This window comes from Hypomesus nipponensis, chromosome 22, assembly GCF_054491055.1.
Source record: "Hypomesus nipponensis isolate SF chromosome 22, ASM5449105v1, whole genome shotgun sequence".
Lineage (NCBI taxonomy): Eukaryota > Metazoa > Chordata > Actinopteri > Osmeriformes > Osmeridae > Hypomesus > Hypomesus nipponensis.
In genome coordinates this window covers 18,980,001-19,005,261 of record NC_140382.1, presented here as the reverse complement: position 1 = coordinate 19,005,261, position 25,261 = coordinate 18,980,001, and the positions used below count along the sequence as shown (strand labels likewise).

General features: G+C 47.4%; 4 protein-coding genes across 4 annotated transcripts in view; 2 read left to right on the top strand and 2 right to left on the bottom strand.

Moving 5' to 3' along the window:
• The first annotated feature begins 236 nt into the window (after positions 1 to 236).
• LOC146237060 (up-regulator of cell proliferation-like) lies at positions 237 to 5,405 on the top strand. Its single transcript, XM_084687072.1, has 4 exons — positions 237 to 351; positions 503 to 772; positions 1,147 to 1,422; positions 1,750 to 5,405. The coding sequence occupies exons 1-4, from the start codon at positions 237 to 239 to the stop codon at positions 5,403 to 5,405; spliced, it is 4,317 nt and encodes a 1,438-aa protein (XP_084543198.1).
• Positions 5,406 to 6,161: 756 nt separating this feature from the next.
• On the bottom strand, positions 6,162 to 20,501 carry LOC146237059 (calcium-binding protein 5-like). The gene is made up of 9 exons (XM_084686802.1): positions 20,259 to 20,501; positions 19,317 to 19,505; positions 13,862 to 14,077; positions 9,593 to 9,623; positions 8,945 to 9,079; positions 8,663 to 8,772; positions 7,570 to 7,717; positions 6,878 to 7,158; positions 6,162 to 6,701 (listed from the first exon to the last, which is right to left on the bottom strand). The coding sequence occupies exons 1-8, from the start codon at positions 20,349 to 20,351 to the stop codon at positions 7,133 to 7,135; spliced, it is 948 nt and encodes a 315-aa protein (XP_084542928.1). The 5' UTR covers positions 20,352 to 20,501; the 3' UTR covers positions 6,162 to 6,701; positions 6,878 to 7,132.
• A 1,907-nt stretch (positions 20,502 to 22,408) lies between these two features.
• Positions 22,409 to 25,261, top strand: part of vwa11 (von Willebrand factor A domain containing 11) — a 21,513-nt gene continuing 18,660 nt past the window's right edge. Inside the window, exon 1 of the mRNA XM_084686801.1 lies at positions 22,409 to 22,677. The gene's annotated coding sequence lies outside the window, so the exon portion shown is untranslated. The remainder of the gene's footprint in view (positions 22,678 to 25,261) is intronic.
• Positions 24,006 to 25,261, bottom strand: part of LOC146237058 (prostaglandin D2 receptor 2) — a 1,706-nt gene continuing 450 nt past the window's right edge. The window contains exons 1-2 of the mRNA XM_084687070.1: positions 24,566 to 25,261; positions 24,006 to 24,029 (exon numbers count right to left, since the gene is read on the bottom strand). The exon at positions 24,566 to 25,261 is cut by the window's right edge and continues 450 nt beyond it. Of these exons, the coding sequence (XP_084543196.1) occupies positions 24,006 to 24,029; positions 24,566 to 25,261 (720 nt within the window). The remainder of the gene's footprint in view (positions 24,030 to 24,565) is intronic.

Here is a 25,261-nt window from a genome sequence, read left to right as displayed (position 1 = left end):
CAAACGGCTGTTATATATTGTGTGCATTTGGATGGACCATATTTCTCTTCATTGTTGTCTTCTTTATCCTTATTTATGTGTCAGTGCTGCCCCCTCCTGGAGAGATTAGCATCCTGTCAGTGAAGCCAGACTCAGTGACTCTGACCTGGGGACCTCCTGAGGGTCTGGAAGGATCCAAGACGTTCAGAGTGACCTGTGAGGGTGATGGAGAACAGAAGAACATTACAGTAACAGACATGTACAAAGTCGAAATAACCGGACTCCAACCTGGTCAGAAGTATGAGTTTCAAGTTTTCACAGAGGGGGAACATGAAAACCTCAGTGACTGGGTTTCTAAAACAGTAACTACAGGTACAGTAACTTTTAGATTGTCTTGAAAAGTAACAGAGGGTAAGAGTAACTCTTAGAGTTATATATTCTTTGTAGAATTAGATTAATTGTAGATTGTAGAAATTAAAATAAAATAAATAAACAGGCTTCTCCTCTCCCTCCCCCCCAACAGTGGTTCCTCCTCCTCGACACATTAAAGTGATGCAATGTGAAGCCACTCAGCTGCGTCTCCAGTGGTTTAAGGCTCCAGGAATAGATCACGTTCCCCAGAGCTTCCTGGTCACCTGGAGCAGTCCAAGGTCCGAGCCCCAGGCTGTACACATCGAAGACAGCTGCAGAACCCTGACCGACCTGCAGCCGGAGACCCAGTACACAGTCGGAGTCTGTACTGTGTTGAGCAACGGAAAACGAAGTGAACCTGCTTCTGTGACCATCTACACTAGTACGTGATCCTCCTGGGTAACATGTTGAAGGGTTTTCTCTTGGGGATCTGCAGATGCTCTGGTGCTCAACTGCTGTAGCTAAACACCTATCAGCTATTAAGAAACTGCCCACTGCCGTTCATATGATCCTCCACAAGCCTGTTCATATCAATTGTTGTTGCAGATCATCTGCAAGGGTTCCTCAAAATGTAGTGTTACTTTCATCACCAAACCATTTCCCCAATGTAGATTACAATACTTAAAACAGTAGATATATGTTCAATAAAATAATATTTCTTGATGTAACTCATCCAGTTTGTCTTGAAGTAGAATTATGTGTTGGATAATTGATATTTGATTCCTAACTTCTAAATATATCTTGTTCACTCTCTAGCGGTCCCTGCTCCAGTCAAGCTGTCAGTTGTCTCAGTGGACGCCACATCAGCCACTGTGAGCTGGGAACAGCCAGGTGGAATGGACCAGACCCAACTCCAGTACCAGGTGTCCTACCAGAGTCCAGAAACAGATCAACTCTCCATCACCACCACCACCCCCTCACTCAGCATCACTCTCTCTGACCTGAGACCTGCCTCTGAGTACTCTGTCAGTGTCTGCTCTGTCTTAGAGTGCGGACTGAAGAGTCAACCTGTGTCACATACTTTCAGCACAAGTAAGCAGAACAAAGTTATTTCACCAGTTAATTTACCAGTTACAATGTATATACAGTATGGGTCACACCCTTATGAGCCAAGGGCTGCCCAAAAGTGTGCTTTTTGACAGATTTGTTAATCAGAATATTCTATTTAACATTACTGAGCCTTCCAAATGTCCCACACACAGACAAGAATTTACCATAAAAACTCTACCCCAGGAGACATAAAATGTGTTTAGTTCAAATTAAAATGTTGCGTTGTTGCATTTTGAGGGTAAGGATTGTTAAAACAAATGTATGTACATTTTAAAACACATTTTTGTTTCCTTTTTTATGTATTTACAGGATCATGCCTCAGGGAGATGCTGTCCAAGACAGGACTGAAAGAACATTATGAGCACAAGCTTACGTTGAGTACTGTCCTTAAGATAAACTCAAACACTACGTCAGATGAGCCAATTACATCACTACCAGTGGCCTTTTTAAAGAGTCTTATGTTGGCAAATGCAAATGCCAGAGTCGTCAAATGTTTAACGTCTGACCACAGTGTCTCATGTTCGTTGCTAGACAGTCATGACAAACTGGAAAATGATGCCTTTAATCCTGTTGACCTTACAACAGCCATGTTTCTGTGCTCAGATAGCTTCCTTCAGCAGGAGATGGTTCTGAAAATGTCCATGTGTCAGTTTTCTGTTCCTCTCCTCTTACCCAACTGTGACACACGACAAAACACCCTGATGCTTTGGACCTTGAGGGACTTGATCAAGAAATTCCCACCCAGACAGGCAGAGTCAAATCTCTCAATGGAGGAGAGAGTTGTACAAGCTGATATTCCCATGGTGTCCTTTGTCAGGCTAGGAGAAGATCGACTATCCAAGTCCCAGATTGTTAACAAGTTAATAAGCAATCCTCAGCAGTACCATGACACGTTTGTTCATGAGGGGATGGAGTGTGGTGATGTCCCAAGGAAGATTTCAGATGGGTTGGTTGAGATCAGTTGGTACCTTCCAAGTAAAAACAAAACAGACATGTTTAGTAATCCAATGGCTGTGGCAAATCTCAGAGGTGACGTTAGACGTTTGGAAACACAGTTCTCGTTCCTGTGTGAAACGTCTGCAGCAGTTGTTATTTTCTGTGAAAATTCAGAGGCTGCCTTCCATGTTATGAAAGGCAAACAGCCAAAAGCCGAGTTGCTTATGGTTGTGAATACTGAGACAGAGAAAATGTTCCTCAATTCAACAAACGTGATTGTAAGGAAGAAACACAATGATCAAGAAGTTGTGAGAAAGCTACAGGTTTCTATTGGTAGGATCATCGAGAAGAGTTCTAACAACATGAAAATGGAAGAGATGGCCTGTATAGCTCGACAGTTTGGAATTGAAGTCGATGAAGACAATCCTGATTGTCAGCAAGCTAAGACCTTGGCTGAAAGAATCACCAACACAATTATAGACACTGTTAAATTCAAAGAACAACAGCTACCACTACAAGGAAAAGTCTGGAAAGAGCTTTCCAAGTTAGAGAAAGAGGAATGCAGACTTCTAAAAGCAGGTGAAACAAACACTGAGGAGTACAAAAGACAGTTGAGTTCACAAAAACAACAACTGAGAAATGAACAACAAAGTCGTGGTATGTCAGATGCTATGAAGATGTTCGTTCAAGGAATGTCAAGTCTGGAAGTTCAAAGATCCTATTTTTTCAAATGGCTGCGAATATATTTGGATGATCATTCACGACAGAGTCTATCAGGTTCAAGGAAACTCTACAAAAACCTTTCCACTGAAAAAAAGGATGAAATTGCTGATTTGGATAGGCATATTTCGGATTGTTCCTTGGGGCTTGAACACTTCCTTCGCGAGTTAGGCCAGTTCTACGAATTAGCATGCTGCCTTTCTGAGAACAGTCCTCAAAGGAAAGAGATGGAAACTCTGCCTCGACTGTGTGCCCAGATGCTTCTAGATGGTTTCCCCATTGAGCTTATGGATGGACACGCATCCAACATACCACAGAGGTGGATATCAGATGTGCTAACTTCTCTTCATGATCTTGTGCAAACCAAAAGCAGAATCAAGGTGGTGTCAGTTTTAGGGGTACAAAACACAGGAAAGTCCACCCTGCTAAACACCATGTTTGGGGTCAAGTTCGCCGTCAGCAGTGGATTTAACACCAGAGGAGCTTTTATGCATCTCATTAAGGTAGACGCAGAACAGAAGAAGGACTTGGAGTGTGACTTCGTTATGGTCATTGACACTGAAGGACTCAAAGACCCAGAACTGGCCCAGCTTTCAGATAGTTACGAACACGACAACGAGCTGGCGACCCTGGTCATTGGACTAAGTGACGTCACCATCTTCAATATCAACGTGGTGAACTTTGCAGAGATGAAGGACATCCTGCAGATCGTGGTCCACGCCTTTATTAGGATGAAGAACTCGCTGGATGAAGAGCGGAAGCCCATCTGCCACTTTGTGCACCAGAATGTGTCTGCAACATCAGATTATCACGTAAGGGAACGGAAACAAACGTTGTCAGATTTGAACGAAGTGACGCTGTTCGCAGCCCGGATGGAGAATAAGGAGGATCAGGTCACCAGGTTCAGGGACGTTATGGAGTATGATACAGACACTAAAGACACCTACATCCCAGGACTCTGGCATGGGACTCCCCCGATGGCTACGGTCAGTTCTGGCTACAGTGAGGCTGTGTACAACTTCAAAAAGAAACTGCTGCAAGATCTCGCAAAAAGCAGGAAGCGAGGAGATTTGACAGATTTCAATAAATCCGTTGACAGTTTGTGGGGCATAGTTATGTACGAGAATTTCCTCTTCACTTTCAAAAACAGCAGGACTGCCGAAGCCTACAATAAACTGAGGGATGAGTTCATCAATTGGGAATGGTCAATCGATAAAGAGATTCAATCCTGGATTGTAACTGCTCAAAATAAAATCAGGGATTTCTCCACGAGCGCTCCAGATTCCCAGATGTCCTTCAACAGCATGCTGCAGGACTTGTTGAGGGAAGCTTACAAGAAGGTTTCCAAGGCAGAAGAGGACATCCAAAACAAACTACAGATGTATCTTGAAACACAAGATGCCCAAAACAATGTTCTGGGAATATATAGAGAGGAGTTCATCACCAGAAGCAATAACTTAAGACAAGAAACCGAGGACACTATGAAAAGCCAACTAGAGAAAGCTGTTAAACTCAAACAGGGAAAGACTGAATTACACGACCTTGAACAATCACTGGCAAATGAAATTGACAGGAAGGTTGGTGATATGCTTCAAAAATGCAAAGGGGGTAACACTTCATTTGAGTCCATTGAGTCACTTAAAGAAGAATTTGAAAGAATGTGGGAACTATTTAGATCTCAGATGCCTTTCAAAACCCCCGAAAGAAAAGATGTTGCTGATGATGCCACCTCTATGCTGAGAACAAATTTATCCACAAGAGGGAGTCAGGTCAACAAGTTGCTGTCAAAAAACAACTTAAAAGATTGCGGAAAACAAGAGTTTGTTGTGAAATCAGGAAATATCTGGAACAAGACCAAGTCAGCAGTGATGTTCATGGACAGTGACAGGCTGAGAAAGTTACAACAAGACCTTTGTCAAACCATTTTGAAACAGTGTGAAGATTTCTTGGAACAAAAGCTAAACAGCAAATCTAACTACAGTGATAAATACATCAAAGAGCTGCTGGACATGGTCGATCAGAGATTGCGACAAGACAAGACGCTGCAACTCGGTGACCAATGTGAGACTCTTCTAAAGCTTCACATCTGTGGCAAAGCAGCCCGAACCTTTCAGAAGATGAATGAGGACTACATTGAACAAAATGACCCTCGCAAGTATCTTGAACGATCTAAGGAGGAGTCTTTCAAAAGATTCCAAGACTTATTTAACGAAAAAAAGATTAGGAGTTCCCAAAGGAGTTTGAACAGGGGAATGAGTTTTAACAGGGGAAGGTCAAACACAGCCTATCCAAATAAGTTTAAGATTTGACCCTTTGGTTTTGACAGAATGTATTGGTCTTGGGTTAGATGAACATAAATCAGTTATTTGCTCGGTACTTCAATTATTGAGATGGCGTGAATAAAAATGGCATGTTCAGAAAAACAAAATCTTTGTTCTAATCTCTCATTGTAACCACATTGATTAAAGGACAGAAAATATTGTCTTCAGTGATCTATCACATCACCAATTAGCTTCCCTTGTCTCTAAACGTTTTTACGGACTGTTTTACTTCTAATTTGTTTAGTGTGCATGTTAAACATGGACATTTACGTAATTACCTAATTAAGTTACTAATTAATAACATCGAAAAAAAATTAGATTCCTATTTGTTCCGAATTCTGGTGTATCGTTATGACTGAGTATTTCGTCCTGCTAGATTTCGGGGCACGGGAGGGTTTTTTGCACCAGTTTTAAGAGAAAAGACGAGCAAACGTCAACTATTTGGTCTCCCGTGTCCTCTGTTAAATATGTTTTCAACCGGTTGGGTCATAACACTTGTGTAGCCTACAACACTATCTAAAAGTTTGTATTCGCTTGCATCAAAGTTTGAGGTTCCTGTTTAGTAACAAGTAGAGAACTACTCATTTACATGGCAGTAGTTGTATTGGTTGTAAAGATGTATTTGTAAAAAACAAAAACCATGGCGATATATCCTGTACTCTTGCAGTAGTGTTATTCCCTTTGCCTTTTGTACACAATGTGTTAAAAGCTTGTCTCCTTAGGCCTACTTTATTTCCTTAAGTAGATACATACATATTGTATGACAAAAATGACTGAAAATAATGTTGCCCAAGCTTTCATTTTTTATTTTTGTCTCTACTGTAAATTGTCACTAACATTTTTTTTTAATTATTTGTATAAAATAGCACTAGCTCAATATACAGCAATTCATATGAGTTTTTCATTAAAGTAAGTTGTTTCTCAACATGTCTGTGTCTTTGGTTGTCATGTTGTCTATAGCAGACGGTCTTTCAGAACACAGGCAGCTCCAGAACACAGGCAGCTACAGAACACCGGCAGCTCCATAACACAGGCAGCCCCAGAACACAGGCAGCTCCAGAACACAGGCAGCCCCAGAACACAGGCAGCCCCAAAACACAGGCAGCCCCAGAACACAGGCAGGTCCAGAACACAGGCAGCTCCAGAACACAGGCATCTCCAGAACGCAGGCAGCCCCAGAACACAGGCAGCCCCAGAACACAGGCAGCCCCAGAACACAGGCAGCCACAGAACACAGGCATCTCCAGAACACAGGCAGCCACAGAACACAGGCAGCTACAGAAGCTAAAGACAGTAGAGAACTAATGAGTACCACATGTTTTAATTCAGGATTTAATGATATAGAGATACTTCATATGAAGGAGCTGAAATGGCAATCAAAACAGTGGAAAGCTTAGTGTTAAATTAATTAAAACAGATTTATTTAAACAAACGTTAAATACGAATTTAAGACGAGTTACTTGCTGAATCATCATTGCAGCTGCGTCACATTGGCCGTTCTGTTCCACAGCGGAACACAACACACAGGAGGGAGGGGTTCTATACAGAGAATCAAACCAACAGAAAAGATGATCAATACAGAACTAATAGCTACAAAACAACATAAGAGTCTGTACATCAGATTAAGAATGACAACAGCATAAGAACAGTGTGAGGTCTGGTCATCACAGTGCAGCATCAGCCCTCTTCCTGACAGGTCTGTCAGGGTGGCCGTTTCAGCGAGACATCATCCTCACAAACTCTGAGGAGAGAAACAACGAGGCGACTTAAATGTTGTAAACAGCTTCCTCCTTCCTGTCCACTTTCCATCATCACCCTCCTTCACCCCCCTCCCTCCCCCCTCACTCCCATCCTCCTCCTTCCTCCCTCACCCTCAAAGTCGACCAGTCTGTCCCCCCCCTCACCCTCAGTCGACCAGTCCCCCCCCCCCCTCACCCTCAGTCGACCAGTCCCCCCCCACCTCACCCTCAAAGTCGACCAGTCCCCCTCCCACCTCACCCTCAAAGTCGACCAGTCCCCCCCCACCTCACCCTCAAAGTCGACCAGTCCCCCTCCCACCTCACCCTCAAAGTCGACCAGTCCCCCCCACCTCACCCTCAGTTGACCAGTCCCCCCCACCTCACCCTCAGTCGACCAGTCCCCCCCCCCTCACCCTCAAAGTCGACCAGTCCATCCCCGTTCAGATCCACGTCTCGCAGGATCTCGTCGATCTCGCGGTGGTTCAGCTGCTCTCCCATCAGCTTCTTCATGGCCTCGCGCAGCTCCACCAGGCTGATCTGCCCGTCTCCGTTAGAGTCGAACTGTGGGAGAGAGACCAGTTTGAGTCAAACTGAGGGAGAGATACCAGTTGAGTCGAACTGAGGGAGAGAGACCAGTTTGAGTCAAACTGAGGGAGAGAGACCAGTTACAGTCAAACTGAGGGAGAGAGACCAGTTAAGAGTCGAACTGAGGGAGAGAGACCAGTTTGAGTCAAACTGAGGGAGAGAGACCAGTTACAGTCAAACTGAGGGAGAGATACCAGTTAGAGTCGAACTGTGGGAGAGATACCAGTTAGAGTCAAACTGAGGGAGAGAGACCAGTTAGAGTCAAACTGAGGGAAACACTGCTGCTGTAGTGGAAACACTGCTGTAGGGGAAACACTGCAGTAGGGGAAACACTGCTGTAGGGGAAACACTGCTGTAGAGGAAACACTGCTGTAGGGGAAACACTGTGGTAGGGGAAACACTGCGGTAGGGGAAACACTGCTGTAGAGGAAACACTGCTGTAGGAGAAACACTGCTGTAGGGGAAACACTGTGGTAGGGGAAACACTGCGGTAGGGGAAACACTGCTGTAGAGGAAACACTGCGGTAGGGGAAACACTGCTGTCGGGGAAACACTGCTGTAGGAGAAACACTGCGGTAGGGGAAACACTGCTGTAGAGGAAACACTGCGGTAGGGGAAACACTGCTGTAGGGGAAACACTGCGGTAGGGGAAACACTGCGGTAGGGGAAACACTGCGGTAGGGGAAACACTGCTGTAGAGGAAACACTGCTGTAGGGGAAACACTGTGGTAGGGGAAACACTGCGGTAGGGGAAACACTGCTGTCGGGGAAACACTGCTGTAGGAGAAACACTGCTGTCGGGGAAACACTGCTGTAGGAGAAACACTGCGGTAGGGGAAACACTGCTGTAGAGGAAACACTGTTGTAGGGGAAACACTGCTGTAGAGGAAACGCAGTGTTAGGTTCAACAGAGGCACTTACCTCTCTGAAAGCGTCTCTCAGCTCCTTGACTCCGATCATGTCTGCAGTCTCTGCCAACATTTTGGGACCCATCAACTCCACAAAGTCCTCAAAGTCCACTCTACCGCCACCTGCAGGACAACATGAGTCACTGCACCAAGAATATGGGACTGAGGAGGATGATGATTGCTAACGGTTTTTAATACTTTGTCTCAACATATAGTGAATGTGTGTGTACGTGTGCCTGCCTGTGTGTGTGTGTGTGTGTGTGTGTTTGTGTGTGAGAGAGTGTGTGTGACTCACAGATCTTCTGGCTCAGTTCAATGAGCTCCATTTCAGTGGGCATGTACCCCATCGTCCTCATGCACTCCCCCAGGTCCTTACAGCTGATGAAGCCGTCACGGTCTTTGTCAAACTCCCGGAAGGCCTCCCGCAGCTCTGGAGGGAGGTGGAACAGGGTGGAGAGGGAGGTGGAGGAGGGGGGTGGAGAGGCAGGTGGAGCGGGGTGGAGGAGGGAGGTGGAGGATGGGGGTGGAGCGGGGTGGAGGAGGGAGGTGGAGGAGGGAAGTGGAGGGTGGAGGAAGGAGGTGGAGGAGGGAGGTGGAGGGGGGTGAGGGAGGGAGGTGGAGGGGCGTGGAGCGGAGTGGAGGAGGGGGTGGAGGAGGGAGGTGGAGGAGGGGGGTGGAGCGGAGTGGTGGAGGATGGGGGTGGAGCGGGTGAAGATGGGAGGTGGAGGAGGGGGGTGGAGCGGGGTGGAGGAGGGAGGTGGAGGAGGGTGGAGCAGAGTGGAGGATGGGGGGTGGAGGAGGGAGGTGAGGGCGGTGTAGAGAGGCGTGGGAGGAGAGGGACGGATTGATGACAAAGTTAAAGCAGTGGTATGGCTGCTGCAGCCTTTACATGCAACACGTAACAAAAGGTTTTTAAAAGCGGCTTTGTTTATTTGTTTGTTACCTTCCATCTCCTCCGGACGTAGATTTCTGTCCTGCAGAGGAGGGGAACACAGAGAAACACATGAGCCAGGTCACACACATACACACACATACACATACACATATATATACACACACACACAAATACACACACACACACACACACACATACACACACACGATAAATCAAACGTTCAACACGACTTCTCAGAGGTGGACTGGATGAAGCACCCATCACACGGCAGGCAGCATGCAGAGGTTAGAGGTGAACACTGATTACAGCGCTGGAGATGCCAAGCAGAAAATAGTCATAAGAAGATTTCACAGTGGAAACATGCCGCCTCACCTATGTTCCCTCCCTCCCTCCCTCCCTCCCTCCCTCCCTCCCTCCCTCCCTCCCTCCCTCCCTCCCTCCCTCCCTCCCTCCCTCCCTCCCTCCCTCCCTCCCTCCCTCCCTCCCTCCCTCCCTCCCTCCCTCCCTCCCTCCCTCCCTCCCTCCCTCCCTCCCTCCCTCTAGTCCCTCCCTCCCTCTAGCCCTTCCCTCCCTCTAGTCCATTCCTCTCTCTCTCACACACACTTACAGTCTCTTATGCATTCACACTTGGACGTACACTACGTATCGCTCTATCTCCGCCTCTACACACACACACACCAGCCTGTAAGTGTCATGTATTCCAATCCTCATATCCTGTCCTGTTAAACTGCAGATTACTGTCCTCACATAACCGGCTGTTTTCTGGGAACTCCAGCTGACGCTTGAGAACCACAGTACACACGCACACATACAAACACACACATTACCTAGTCCTTGTGATATTTTGGTGGGAAATACTGGAAATTATTTACTAACATTTGCCACTTTACTGATTCCTCAGATTCACCTGTGTTCACAGGTGAAACAGTTGTGATGTCACAATAGGCCTGGTGGTCCTCGGGTTCTTGTAGGTGTTACAGACCTATTGTGACATCACAGAGAGTTATATAGTACTGGATTACAGAGTTTGTAGGCGAAGGAGGCATCATCGAGAGATTAATATGGTGAATTGTTTTACAAATCACTAAAGCTTATCGTTTTTTTCCCTTCAAATTTCGGTCTCTCTTTCTGTATTAAATTGTCTGCCACTGGCTTGCAGGCACATGCACAGACGTACAGTACACACACACACACACGCGCACACACACATTGTATGAACATATTATGGTCAACTCTTTAACCGAGCAATTAGAGGTCCTTAAGTAAGAATCTTAAAACAATGAACATTTTAGGGTTTGCAACACATACGAGCCAGCCCATCCTTTACTAACCATGACAATATCCTTCATTCCCTTCAGAATCTGATCCTTTGATTGGATTAAAAAAAGTTTAGGTAGGCCACAGTAAAAAAAAAAAAAGATTTTGTGTGTCTCTGTGATTTTTCCCCCATACCAGAAAGCTAGAACAAATATGGGATTAATGGATTTGTAAGCAGTAGAGAGTATCAATAAAGTTTTAACCTTCCCTCCCCAATGTATTAGCTCTCTGTCAAAGTAAAAACAGGCTTTGCTGGATGCCCTTGACCGGGTTATACAGACTTGTATCGGTCGTGTCACTGTAGTATGCTTGGCTGGACTTGTTAGTTTCCTCCAGGATCACTATGACTCTTATTGAGTGACTTGTTGCTATTGTAGGTTAGATATAACGAAGTTAAGTCTTGTACTTGCTGTGTAATATTTTACTGTTGATTGTTCTTTTACAGGTACAGTCCTGCACTTTTGTGGTTCATGTTGTTTTATTTGTAACTTGTATAACTGCATGCTCTTATGGGTCTTCCCTTTTGGCACTTGTTTAGCTTTTTCACAATGTATGCTTCATGTTTTGGCTGCTTGCAATGTTTGGGACTATCTCGTTGTTATGATCAGTGACCTATGCTCTTTTGTAAAGCTCTCTCTTGGAAGTCGCTTTGGATAAAAGCGTCTGCTAAATGAATAAATGTAAATGTAAATGTAAATGTAGTAGAATTTAAAAAATTAACTCCGGGGAAAGTGGTTCAGCAATACAGGGAAATATGTTCCCCCTGTGTACTCAGTGTAAAAGACTGGTGTATAGATGAAACTTACACATAATGATCACCACAGTAACATACAGTGCCAGTAGCACATTGTGCGCCCAGGGCGAGTTTATCACTTGCCCCCCAAATTCAACCCAAGCACTCTTTTGTGACGTGGTTGATTGCGTTACGGTTGATCATCTGTCCATCATCATATATAGCCCGCCCTGACTATTTGATTGGTCCGAACAGCTCCTGTTCGACATACTTTTTCCCAAAACTAGCGATCCCAGACCCAACTTCCCGACCAAATGTTTTTGTGGGCGGGGTTAAGTTGGGCTGACAGCCAGGCTAGTGGTCTGACTGAATCGTCACTATATGGAGAACAGGTGGCTTATCGTGTAAATGGTAACATCTTTCCGATCCTTAAATTTTCGGATTGGAATGTTATGAAATACATTTTTATTTAAATTTTTAAGATTACATTTGAAAAGCCCAACTTAAATAGCCTAAACGTAACATTTATCCTGTGCAAACATTCCAAGTTAAATCTAGCTTCACCCCTGATCTCCTGCTAGGTACTCTAGGCCAGTATGATAAACACCCTGCTAATAGCTCTCGGCAGGTAGCCAACCCCACTGACCTCAGAATATATCAACTCAATTGATCTCTGGTCTCCTTTTCCACTATGCCAGAATCATCCATCTGTACTAAGTAGATTTCTGAAAACACAATCTAAATTACAATCTGGTCAAACTGCAAAAGCAGTTGCCCCACGGGTGTATTGTAGACACATGCACGCACACACACACACACACACACACACACACACACACACACACACACACACACACACACACACACACACACACACACACACACACACACACACAATGTATTATACTGTACCAGTGGCTTTTCAATTTTATATTCAGCTGGTAAACCCTTACCTTTACAATCAAAACATGGTTTGGTACAATAGACACATAGAGTATAAAGATAACACTCACAATGGTGGGATGCTCATGGGTGGAGATAATGTTGAGGGCTCCTCCAATCAGGTGGCTCAGAATGGGAGGATGAAGATGATGTCATCGTAAGCATGATGGAGATGCAGTGTCTCTTCAGGGGATGACGATGATGAAGAGGAGGATGATGATGATTCTAAAGGATTCATAACCAAAACCATAGTGTAATGGGCAGTCATTAAAAAAATGAATGTCCTCAACAACAACAACAACACACACAGTGTTTCTTCACTGTGTGTTTCTTCACTGTGTGTTTCTTCACTGTGTGTTTCTTCACTGTGTGTGTGTTTCTTCACTGTGTGTTTCTTCACTGTGTGTGTGTTTCTTCACTCTGTGTGTTTCTTCTCTGTGTGTTTCTTCACTGTGTGTTTCTTCACTGTGTGTGTTTCTTCACTGTGTGTGTGTTTCTTCACTGTGTGTGTTTCTTCACTGTGTGTGTGTTTCTTCACTGTGATGAAGAGGAGGATGATGATGATTCTAAAGGATTCATAACCAAAACCATAGTGTAATGGGCAATCATTAAAAAAATGAATGTCCTCAACAACAACAACAACACACACAGTGTTTCTTCACTGTGTGTTTCTTCACTGTGTGTTTCTTCACTGTGTGTTTCTTCACTGTGTGTGTGTTTCTTCACTGTGTGTTTCTTCACTGTGTGTGTGTTTCTTCACTCTGTGTGTTTCTTCTCTGTGTGTTTCTTCACTGTGTGTTTCTTCACTGTGTGTGTTTCTTCACTGTGTGTGTGTTTCTTCACTGTGTGTGTTTCTTCACTGTGTGTGTGTTTCTTCACTGTGTGTTTCTTCACTGTGTGTGTGTTTCTTCACTCTGTGTGTTTCTTCACTCTGTGTGTTTCTTCACTGTGTGTTTCTTCACTGTGTGTGTTTCTTCACTGTGTGTGTGTGTTTCTTCACTGTGTGTGTTTCTTCACTATGTGTGTGTTTCTTCACACTGTGTGTTTCTTCTCTGTGTGTTTCTTCACTGTGTGTTTCTTCACTGTGTGTGTTTCTTCACTGTGTGTTTCTTCACTGTGTGTGTGTTTCTTCACTCTGTGTGTTTCTTCACTGTGTGTTTCTTCACTGTGTGTGTGTTTCTTCACTCTGTGTGTTTCTTCACTCTGTGTGTTTCTTCACTGTGTGTTTCTTCACTGTGTGTGTTTCTTCACTGTGTGTGTGTGTTTCTTCACTGTGTGTGTTTCTTCACTGTGTGTGTGTGTTTCTTCACTGTGTGTGTACATACAAGCTGGCTCTGTGCGAAGCTCTGTCGTAGGAAGACGCAGGCCGGGCCCACGATGTTGTGCAGCACGTTGCAGTTCTGGACCAGAGCGCTCAGAGGGTCCCCGAACTCTCGCTCGCCCCCTCCGTCATCCTCCTCCACGTAGGTGTCATAGGCACCCCCAACCCCCCCCAGCATCGCCACCAACGGTGGCCCTCTCCCCTCCGAGGGCAGCACTCCCTTTGGGAGGGCAACCAATCAGTTAGACGAGTGTACGTACACCGGCGACCAATCAGAATCATCAGAAATGTGAAACGACACCATCGGACACAACTGAAACTGTTATGCAAAATGTTTCTTGTCAGAGCTGAGATCAATTACATAGTAAATACTGAAATGAGACAGATTTAAAGTGATTTTTGTTCCTTTTTCCCCCCAAACGTTCTGGTTTCTCCCCTTCACACAAACACTAAGGCTCTCATTTTAAAGAATGATTTGACGCTAATGGGTACAAAAGTAGCACTGTTAATATTGTTACATAATCATTAGTTCTTGGAGTTGTGATTAAAACACACCAAACTCTCTTTTGGTGGCTTTATCAAATAGGGCTTTTAAAATCACATCTCTCTACAGACGACAGAAGTAAAAGTCCCTTACCTTCTTCATTTTGCTTTTCTTACACGCCTTGTTGATATTTCCCATCACCTAGTCCCTCTGTCTCTTCTCCTCCTCCCTCTCTTCCCTCCTCTCTCTCCCTCTCTGTCTCTCTCTCCTGTCCCTCCCCTTTCCGGCCCCCTCTCTCTGTCTTCCCCCTCCCTCCCTCTCTCTCTATCTCCCCTTCTTTTCACTCAGCTATTACATAAACCTCCAAAGTCCAGCTCCAACATTACATTCCAGGGTATCCCAGAAGGCACTGCTTCAGACATCAACTTCCCCCCGAGGGAGGCAACGGCGGCGACTACGCACACCCGGCCAATCGGGTTATCATCAATGCACATGCTGAGATACAGATCCTTGCTCCTATTGGTCGAATGTGTTGTAATGCCGAGTCCAGAGCCGCCACAGGTAGCGCAGAGGTCTGTTAACCACACTACACAAGGACATCAGAGGTGACAGGAGAGCAGGTCGCAGGATGCACTCTTCACACACTACCTGCTGCCATCACTCCCTCTCTTTCACCCTTCACTCCATCTATATTTCCTTGATTGGCCCCCTTCAAAGTAATCTTGTCCCTCCCATTTACCCCTCTCTCTCTCTCTCTTTCTGCTGTACTCTGCAAACAAGTCTAGGAGAATTGAGAGGGGAGGTATAGAGGATGGAGGGAGGGAGAGATGGAGAGTTGGAGGGGGAGAATTAAGGGGGAGAGCTGGATGTTTTTTTAATCCCCGACATTTCAGATTAAAGGAATGAAGGGATGATGTGGCCGGCTGGAAAAGACAGGAAGCAGGGGATAGGGAAGCGGGCCAGAAAGAGGAGATGGAAATTCAAGAGAGGGAGAGACAGGATTCCAGGAAGAGAGGGATGGAGGTCAAGATGTGTCTCTCAACAGGAGATGAAGGGATAAAGATGGAGTGGTGATGGGGTGTGTGAAAGCGGAGGTGAAAGGAAGGAGAGAAAGAGCAGGAAGAGGAGGGGTGGGTGCAGTGATGGAGACAGTATACTGCCATCCTTTCTTAAATTGTTCTAATTAAATCGAGCCTCTTGTGTTTTCATCCCCAAACTTAGCCCAAAGCCCATGGGTTTGTATAGCCAAACCCAGCTGGTACATGGCTTCACATCCAGTCCATGGATTCAAATACACAAACCTTTCCCATCGTCCATGGGATCCCATCCCAAAAACCTTGCCCTACATCCATGAGTTTGCATCCCCAAACCCAGCCAATAGTACATGGGTTCACATCCAGCCCATAGTCCATGAATTAATGGCCTCGAGCCCACCCAGGGGTTCACATCCCCCAAGGAAAGCAGATTTCACAGCGCAGCAGATAAAGGTATTAGTCTTCCGCTAATACCAGTTAATCCAGATGCTGGACTGTGAGAGAGTTGGCAGGAGAAACCTTTAGGAAGTGAAAATCACCACAGCTACTCTACGGTAGCTTCTATACGGTATCTGTGGTGTGGAGGGGTACAGGTGAATGTGCAGGAGGAGCCGATTGTGTAGTCCAAAGCAGTTTGTAGTCAATATCTCACTCTTTCTGGTAGGCATAACGGGTATTTTGTTTGGAGTTATTTTCATGTTCTGGTTCTTTGTTGTATCTCAGGCCGTCTGTCGGTAACCATGGAGACGACGTTTGTAAAAAAAAAAAAAAAAGATTTTGTTGGTTAGTCAGCTAATTTCCTTATAAGTGCGTGTTTGTGTGATGAACATTGTCAGCGAATGAAGAACTTATATGTAGCAACTTGTCTTTCTGACAGCACTGACACAGACACCACAAACAGGCCAGTTCACGCTGCACCAACAAGGTTCAAGAAACACTGTTGGGTTGTTGGGTTTAGAATGTTTGGAAAGATAACTGTCACTTTCACGCTGCGCCAACAAACTGCAACAGACACATCACACCAAACCAACACGACCCCACAGCTGTTGACTGTTGGTGTTTGTTTGGTGTGGTGTTAACTGGCCTTTAGAGACAGATGTTCTCATTACAAACAGGAGGAAGAGAAAAGGCAGACAGGGGACTATGTGATAGGGATCGTTTGAATGCAACGTTATTGAAAACCATTACTTATGTGGTATCAGTTATCAAATGAGCATTTGGCTCTGAAACAGGTTCATATTGTACATTATTATAATGAAATAAGATAAAACATTTGAGTCAGTTTGTCCTCCGCTTTCCCTTGTGTGTGTGTGTGTGTTTTTAGTAAGCGTGTGATCATTTGGTGCAGAGCAGCACCAAATGATCCATCATTGTCAGATTGGAGATGAGCACTCATCTCTCTGTCTCCCTCTCTCTCTGTCTCTCACGCTTATCTACAACCTGCAATATGCAACCATCACCACAAGAGGGAAGCACAGCAGAAATGGCACTCCAAGCAGTAATTCTGCCTTTTGACCACTAGGCAGCAATCTAAGATAATATTTTTGATCAAACCTACATGAATCCAACCAGATAGCAATCCTTGGCTCAGCAAGAGCCTAATCTATCACACACAGACAGACACACACACAGAGACAGGCACGCACTCCTGAACACCGAGGAAGGGGAGACAGAGAGGCTTATATAACTTAGCAACACCACACCACCCAGTCATAAAGCCTGTATCAAAACACCAGTGAGATTACTCCTCCTTTCCTCACTATGACAACAACAAACACTCCAGATGTCTTAGAGATGGATCGAGAGAAAGAGAGTAGAGAGAGGTAGACGAGATGGAGGGGGGGAACCCGATTGAGAGCTTAGTACAGGGATTCTGAGTTACATTTGGAGTTAAAAAAATGTGTGCTGTAACCTGCGTGTGTGTGAGATAAAACATAAGTTTGCATGTGTGCATGAGTGCGTAGATGTTTGATATGAAGAGGTTTGTATGTGTGTATGTGTGTGTGTGTGTGAGAGATAAAGATTCTCGTGGGTGTGTGCGCATGCACACCGTGTTAATCATCTTTGCTTGCAGCACTGATAGTACTTCTCTAGAAACCACCACTGTGCTACCTCACTCATCAACACCCTAACCCCACGGCAGCGCTCAGAGAGGAGAGAAACGGAGATGTGCTTTCCCCTCTGGGTCTCTGGGTCTGACCAATCTCATGAATGCTTTTCACATGTTCTGGATCTGTGTTGTATGTGGGGCAATCTCTGAACCCAAACAGTTCCTACATACTGTGGGCCCATCTGGACGTCTCTATCGCTGTCCCCTTTTACCCTGCTCTCTGTTGTTCTCTCTCTCTTCCTCTCTCTCTTCCTCTCTCTTCCTCTCTCTCTTCCTCTCTCTTCCTCTCTCTCTTCCTCTCTCTCTTCCTCTCTCTTCCTCTCTCTCTTCCTCTCTCTTCCTCTCTCTCTTCCTCTCTCTCTTCCTCTCTCTTCCACTCTCTCTTCTACTCTCTTTCTCTTTATCTGTCCCTTTATTTTCTCTATTTTTCTATTTTTGATCTCCCCATATATATGTGTGTGTGGCCCCCAAGGGTTTGGAAATGGATTATGTCCAGAACACTGTGGGAACAAGAGAAGAGCTAGAGCCGGTAGATAGAAGGGAGATGGCAGGGCGATGCGTACGTGTGTTTAACCATTTTCTGTCCTTTGTAAATGCTCAATCCTCTCCTCCGAGTCGTTAATCTCACACTCATAATCCTCCTCCACAGACCAATCAATCTCTGTTCTCTTTTCTCATCTCCTCACCCTCTCTCTCTCCCCCTCTCCCTCTCCATCTATCTCTATCTCTGTCACTCTCCCTCTGTCTCTCCCTCTCTCTCCCCCTCTCTATCTCTCTCTGTCTCCCTCCTACCTCTCTTTCTCTATCTCTCTCCCTCTCTCTCCCTCCTGTCTCTCTCTCATCTATCTCTCTCCCTCCTCTCTCTCTCTCTCTCTCTCTCTCTCTCTCTCTCTCTCTCTCTCTCTCTCTCTCTCTCTCTCTCTCTCTCTCTCTCTCTCTCTCTCTCTCTCTCCATCCTCTCTCTGTCTCTCTCTCCCTCCTCTCTCTCCATCTATCTCTCTCTCTGCAAGCTCATCCCAGCTTTGTTCTCTCTTTCCTTCCATGTTTTCATTATTCTCTCCATCTGTTGCCGAGGACACAGATGAGTTGATGTTAAGATATTTTAAGCAAGAATAATAGAAGAAAAAAAAACGAAGAATTTGGTATCAACAATGCTCTCTCTCTCTCTGTCACACACATCCACACACACAAGCATTGAGAGAGGGGGATTCTTCAAATTAGTTCTTCACTAGATGACTCCCTACGACACCTGATAATCAGAAGATTGCCTTGTTGACTGACTGGCTTGATTAAATTGCTGAAGTTCTGTGTCAGATTGAGAGCATTCAGTTTGGACTCAGTTTCCTGCCTCCCTGAAGCTTGCAACAGACACACACACACACACACACACACGTATGTATGTTCACACACATGTAAACACACACACATACCTACGCGCACACACACACAGACAGATGTAAACACAAATAAAAACACATCCACACAACCTAAAAACACACTCAGATTGTAACCCCCCCACACACACATACACGCAGATGCAAACAAACACACACAGAGATAGAAAACACACACACGTGTAAACGCTTAAACACACACACAATTGTAAAACACCCGTATTTACATTTAGTCATTTAGCAGACGCTCTTATCCAGAACGACTTACAGTAAGTACAGGGACATTCCCCCCGAGGCAAGTAAGGTGAAGTGCCTTGCCCAAGGACACAACCTCATTTCGCACAGCCTGGAATCGAACCGGCAACCTTCTGATTATTAGCCCGATTCCCTAACCGCTCAGCCACCTGACTCCCACCCACCCTCCCCAGGAACCTTACCTGTCCGAACACAGAGTCCACGATGGGGCGCAGCCTGCCCCTGGCTGGGCTGGGCAGACAACGCTCCTCCTGGGGCTGGTCCTCAGAGGGGGACGACAGGCTCAGGGTCTTGGCCTTGGTCCGGGGGGGTCGCTTCAGGCTGGCCGAGCTCCACCGCCTCAGAGAGTCGATCTTCTTCTTGATGGAGCCCTGAGAGGGGGGGGGGAGGGGGGGGTACAGTCACCCTAATGTTAGAGATGTACCGCCCCTAGGGAGTCTGGGTTGTTCTAGATTCGAGGAGGGAGGCAGGGGTGAGTGGGGTAGGGCTTAAGAGCACAGTAAACATGGATGTGCTCTAAATATATCATAATTGAAACGTACAAATACCCAAACAAGCATGTAGGCAGACACACATACACACACACAGAGACGTAAACAAACACACACAATACACACACGTGAACCAGCGCAACCTCACAGGATTGACGTTGTTTTATCATGTTGCTGTCTCATCGCTGGGAATATGTTACTCGACATCATATGACATCACGCTTTTGATGTCATCAAATGTTTCAGTTTTCAATGACGGAGACCATTCTGCAACAGTACTCCAAATGCTCCCTGAGTCAAACCCCTTCCTGGTTCCTCAGCGCTGAGGTCAGGGTAAAGATCGGATTAGGACGCGTTGTTGGAATTCAACTCCACCTTGTGCAGGAGTGTTCAATGGAGGCTGATACAGACATGCTCACACACACACACACACTCACACACTCACACACACACACACACACATACACTCACACACTCACACACACACACACACACATACATTCACACACGCACACACACTCACACACACATACACTCACACACTCACACACACACACACACACATACATTCACACACGCACACACACTCACACACATGCACTCACACACACTCACACACACACACACACTCACCTTCTTCACCAGCTTTCCTTCTGGGACCTCTATGGTGGACATGCCTCCTGCTTCACTCATCTCTCCAAGTTTAGAGGAAGAAACGCTCTCCATGTGAACATAGATGTCTGTCTGCTTTCCTGTCACATCCACCTTTCCTTCCTCAGTCTCTCTCTTTCTATTTCTCTCTCTTATTTACTCTCTCTATCCCTCTGTCCAGACCATCTGACACTGTTGATAATCACAGGCATCATCTCTCACATCGCAACCTCTCCCTGCTTTATCCCTTTCTATCACTCTCCCCTGCTCTCCCCCTCCCTCCCCCCTCACTCTCCCCTCCCTCCCCCCTCACTCTCTCCTCCCCCCTCACTCTCCCCCCCCCCCTCACTCTCCCCTCCCCCCTCACTCTCCCCTCCCCCCTCATTCTCCCCTCCCCCCTCACTCTCCCCTCCCCCCTCACTCTCCCCTCCCTCCCGCCTCATTAGTTCCCTCCCCTTGCTTCTCACTCCACTATTTATCTATTTGCATTTCTCTGACACACTTGCTCAATCACTCTCTCTTTCTGTAATTCTGTCTCTTTCTCTGTCTCTCTTTCCATCTCCCTCTGTCTCTCTCGCTGTCACTCTGTTTCTCTCTACCGCTCTCGAAATCCTCTTACACACTCATACTTCTGTCCATTGTTTCTGCAGCCCCCACAGCATGCCCCTGTTCCATGGCCAACAACGCCTCCACAACACACACACACACCAATACACACACACGCACTTAACACTAAATACATACACACACACCAACACACATATGCGCATACACACACTTAACATAGAACATACACACACATAATCTGTAGGTTGGGTTGCTCTGAGAGTAGGGAGTGAACTGTGTAAGGCTGTGTGAGGCTGTGTGAGGCTGTGTGGGGGCTGTGTGAGGCTGTGTGTGAGGCTGTGTGAGGCTGTGTGAGGCTGTGTGTGAGGCTGTGTGGGGCTGTGTTAGGCTGTGTGGGGCTGTGTTAGGCTGTGTGGGGCTGTGTGGGGCTGTGTGGGGCTGTGTTAGGCTGTGTTAGGCTGTGTGGGGCTGTGTTAGGCTGTGTGGGGCTGTGTTAGGCTGTGTTAGGCTGTGTGAGGCTGTGTGGGGCTGTGTTAGGCTGTTTGGGGCTGTGTTAGGCTGTGTGGGGCTGTGTTAGGCTGTGTGGGGCTGTGTTAGGCTGTGTTAGGCTGTGTGAGGCTGTGTGGGGCTGTGTTAGGCTGTGTGGGGCTGTGTTAGGCTGTGTTAGGCTGTGTTAGGCTGTGTGGGGCTGTGTGGGGCTGTGTGGGGCTGTGTGGGGCTGTGTTAGGCTGTGTTAGGCTGTGTGGGGCTGTGTGGGGCTGTGTGGGGCTGTGTTAGGCTGTGTGGGGCTGTGTTAGGCTGTGTTAGGCTGTGTGAGGCTGTGTGGGGCTGTGTTAGGCTGTGTGGGGCTGTGTTAGGCTGTGTTAGGCTGTGTGGGGCTGTGTGGGGCTGTGTTAGGCTGTGTGGGGCTGTGTGGGGCTGTGTGGGGCTGTGTGGGGGCTGTGTGAGGCTGTGTGGGGCTGTGTGGGGCTGTGTGGGGCTGTGTTAGGCTGTGTGGGGCTGTGTGAGGCTGTGTGGGGCTGTGTGGGGCTGTGTGGGGCTGTGTTAGGCTGTGTGGGGCTGTGTGAGGCTGTGTGGGGCTGTGTGGGGCTGTGTGGGGCTGTGTGGGGCTGTGTGAGGCTGTGTGGGGCTGTGTGGGGCTGTGTGGGGGCTGTGTGAGGCTGTGTGGGGCTGTGTGGGGCTGGAGCAGATCACAGAGTTCCTCAAACAGCAGGCCCAAACCCTGAGAGAATGACAAACACACACATAATCACACACATCACACACCAAACATAATCCGATTCTAATTCTATCTTTCTTTCTCTCAATCTCTCTTACTGTCATAAAGCTAATTTGCCAAATCAAGAGAAACATTAAAGTTACTTCGGGATGTTGCGGAATGTCTGAGCTGTTACGACACGTTGTTAAAAGTAAATTCCCCAGAATAAACAACGCTCCACTCCAACACTACGCAACAGCTTTGAATATGAAGCAATCATTCTGAGTTAGGAAACAGTTAACAAAACAATATATATAAAAAAGAGAAAGTTGTGTTTTTTCGTTCGACATTTCCCTTACCCCTGCAGTCCTGAACGTACACACTAGATCGAAGTGAGAGTCTAGTAGTTTCTATAAACGTCAAACTCAGACTTCATCCATCTCCATGACAACACTCTGAAAAGTACTTCTAGTTACTTTGGAAAGTAATGTGAGCTCAGCCCACAGGAAGTGAGACTTCCCTCCTGGTTGTTGCAGCAAGACAGCTGCCGAGGTCGAGGACAGAGACAGGACGAGTCACTGAGAGGATCGACCCTACCTGGAGGTCAAGGTTCAAAGGTTCTGCGTCATCCAGAGGGTAAGTACCGATTGTAGGTGTGTGTGTGCATGTGTATGTACGTGTGTGGTTGGTGTGTATGCACGTACGTGTGGGCCTGCATATGTGTGTGTGTGTGCTTGTGTGTGTGTGTGTGCCCCAGTCACTTGTGATGGGAGACAGTTTCTGTGTTCATATCTGTAAGTTCCATGACGACGCTGACTGGATCGATGCAGGCTTGTTTACCCTGAGAGGGCATGTTGTGCTGTGGTGATGTCACTTCCTGTGACAGTCTGGGATCCAAACACACTGCATTGGCCAGATGGACCTAACATGCTGCTCCTTGACTGTGTGTGTGTGTGTGTGTGTGTTTAGGAGAGTGTGTCTGGATGGAAGTGAATCTGTACATGTGTGTGTGTGTGTGGGTGTGTGTGGTTATGTGCTGACGCACAACTCAACCTTAATACTCCTGGCAGCAGCTGGCTCCTATAAGTATACCACCACTTACAGCATTAAACCCTTCATCCTCCAGTATCCTCCTATACTCCTTCACTCTGCATCTCTCCTTCCCTTCCCACACCCACCTTCTATCCATCTCTCCCACCCTTGGCTCCCTCCATTCTCCCCACAGGGGAAAAAATCTGATAGCAACTCTTCAGGAGGGCACACCAAAAGTTAGGATTGGCTCCCCTCCCCTCCCCTCCCCTCCCCTCCCCTCCCCTCCCCTCCCCTCCCCTCCCCTCCCCTCCCCTCCCCTCCCCTCCCCTCCCCTCCCCTCCCCTCCCCTCCCCTCCCCTCCCCTCCCCTCCCCTCCCCTCCCCTCCCCTCCTCTCCTCTCCTCTCCCCTCCCCTCCCCTCCCCTCCCCTCCCCTCCCCTCCCCTCCCCTCCCCTCCCCTCCCCTCCTCTCCTCTCCTCTCCTCTCCCCTCCCCTCCCCTCCCCTCCCCTCCCCTCCCCTCCCCTCCCCTCCTCTCCTGTCTCCTCCCCTCCCCTCCTCTCCTCTTCTCTACTCTACCCTCGTCTCCTCTACCCTCGTCTCCTCTCCTGTCCTCTTAAGAGTGAGTGATAGAGGATCTGAGCTGGTGTGACCTGTCCAGAGTTAATCCTCCTGTCTCTACATTGTGGATCCGCTCGTTTAATATTCTCCAAATTACAACAACCTCACTGGTAATCCTGCAAGGCTATAAATTACCTCCTGTGTGCGTATGAGTGTGTGTATGTGTGCATGTGAACGAGTGTGCGTGAGTGTGTGCACGTGTGTGTTTTTGTGAGTGTGTGTGTGCACGTGTGTGTGCGTACGTTGGGTGGGTAGTCTGAGTAAGCGCTTACATAGGATGAAAAAGTCATTTATTTTGATCACTGTAAAAATGTTCAGCTGTTAGATGTGTCAGCCATCTTAAGAGATCAGGGGGGTGAAATCACCATTCAGACCTGCTGTCGTCAGCTATACTCTGCCCCCCTCTAGTGGTAGAAGTAAGAAAGACACCTGTCAACACGAAAAAACCTTTCTTGAACAGAAATTCAGGATGTTACCGAAAAGAAAATCATTTAATATTTAATATGAATGGTGCAATTTATTCATATGAACACTAAGCACGACCCCGATTGTCCTTGTATAATTCTCACAATGACACAAAGGTATTTACAGAAAAAACTAAAACACCAAACGAGGAAGCCAACTGAAACTTAACAGAGTAACAGAGGCAGGTTCTTAGTGTTCACCACTCCATTCCTCTGTCCTCCTGTCCTCCCTCGGATCGGATGTAGAGAGAGGGGCGTGGGGAGGAGTGGGAGGAGGGGGAGGGGAGAGATGGGGAGGAGGGGGAGAGGAGGGGGATCGGAGGGGGTGGAGGAGGTTGGGCTAGCCGTTCCCCCCCCCCCTTTCTCCTCTCCAGAGGCTTCAAGGAGAGCCTTCTCCGCTCCCCTCCTACCTCCTCCTCCACCAGCCCCTCCACCAGGGCGCTAAGGCCCTGGCGGACACGGACGCAGAACTGCGGGCAGCTGAAGGCGTACAGGACGGGGTTGAGGATGGGGTTGAGGAAGGCGAAGGTGGTCGCCAGGGGCAACCCCACCTCCACCAGGTTGACGCCGGGGTACCAGTACTGTGCCACAACCTCCATCAGGCAGAAGGCGTGATAGGGCGCCCAGCAGAGCACGAACGCCGCGATCACCGCTGTCACCATTTTGGTGAAGCCTCGCGACAGCCCCGCCTCCCCCCCTCGCTTGACGGGGGAGACAGGGGTGGTGGGGGAGTTTGGCTGCCTGGACAAGGGCTTGAAGATCTTGGCGATCGAAGCCCCACACCCTCCTCCCCCTTCGTTCAGGATCCATGTACTTGCCAGCCTCTCGGCGTTCTCCTTCCTCCTCTCCCTCCTCTTCCTCAGGCTGAGGCAGAAGAGGCCGTAACTCCCCGCGATGACCATCAGGGGGAGCAGGAACGCCAGCAGCGTCTTGGACACTGCCGTTGCCGCCTGCCGCACCCTGCAGTCCGTCTCCACGGCCCCCGGTGAGGCGTAGAGCGCAAAGTTGTGGTAGCACAGCCTTCTGCTCTTGTCGTGTGTCTCCGTCACCGCCCGGAACAGGAAGTACGGGAACGCGTTGGCCGCCGCCCACAGCCAGCCGACGCC

Excerpts from the sequence above, each read along its gene's own strand:
- LOC146237059 (XM_084686802.1), bottom strand. The coding sequence starts at position 20,351 with ATGGAGAGCGTTTCTTCCTCTAAACTTGGAGAGATGAGTGAAGCAGGA. Across the intron at positions 19,506-20,258 it reads AAGGAAAGCTGGTGAAGAAG|GGCTCCATCAAGAAGAAGAT; the intron begins GTGAGTGTGTGT and ends CCCCCCTCTCAG. Across the intron at positions 7,718-8,662 it reads TGAGAGACGCTTTCAGAGAG|TTCGACTCTAACGGAGACGG; the intron begins GTAAGTGCCTCT and ends TCTCTCCCACAG.
- LOC146237060 (XM_084687072.1), top strand. The coding sequence starts at position 237 with ATGTACAAAGTCGAAATAACCGGACTCCAACCTGGTCAGAAGTATGAG. Across the intron at positions 352-502 it reads TTCTAAAACAGTAACTACAG|TGGTTCCTCCTCCTCGACAC; the intron begins GTACAGTAACTT and ends CCCCCCCAACAG. Across the intron at positions 1,423-1,749 it reads GTCACATACTTTCAGCACAA|GATCATGCCTCAGGGAGATG; the intron begins GTAAGCAGAACA and ends ATGTATTTACAG.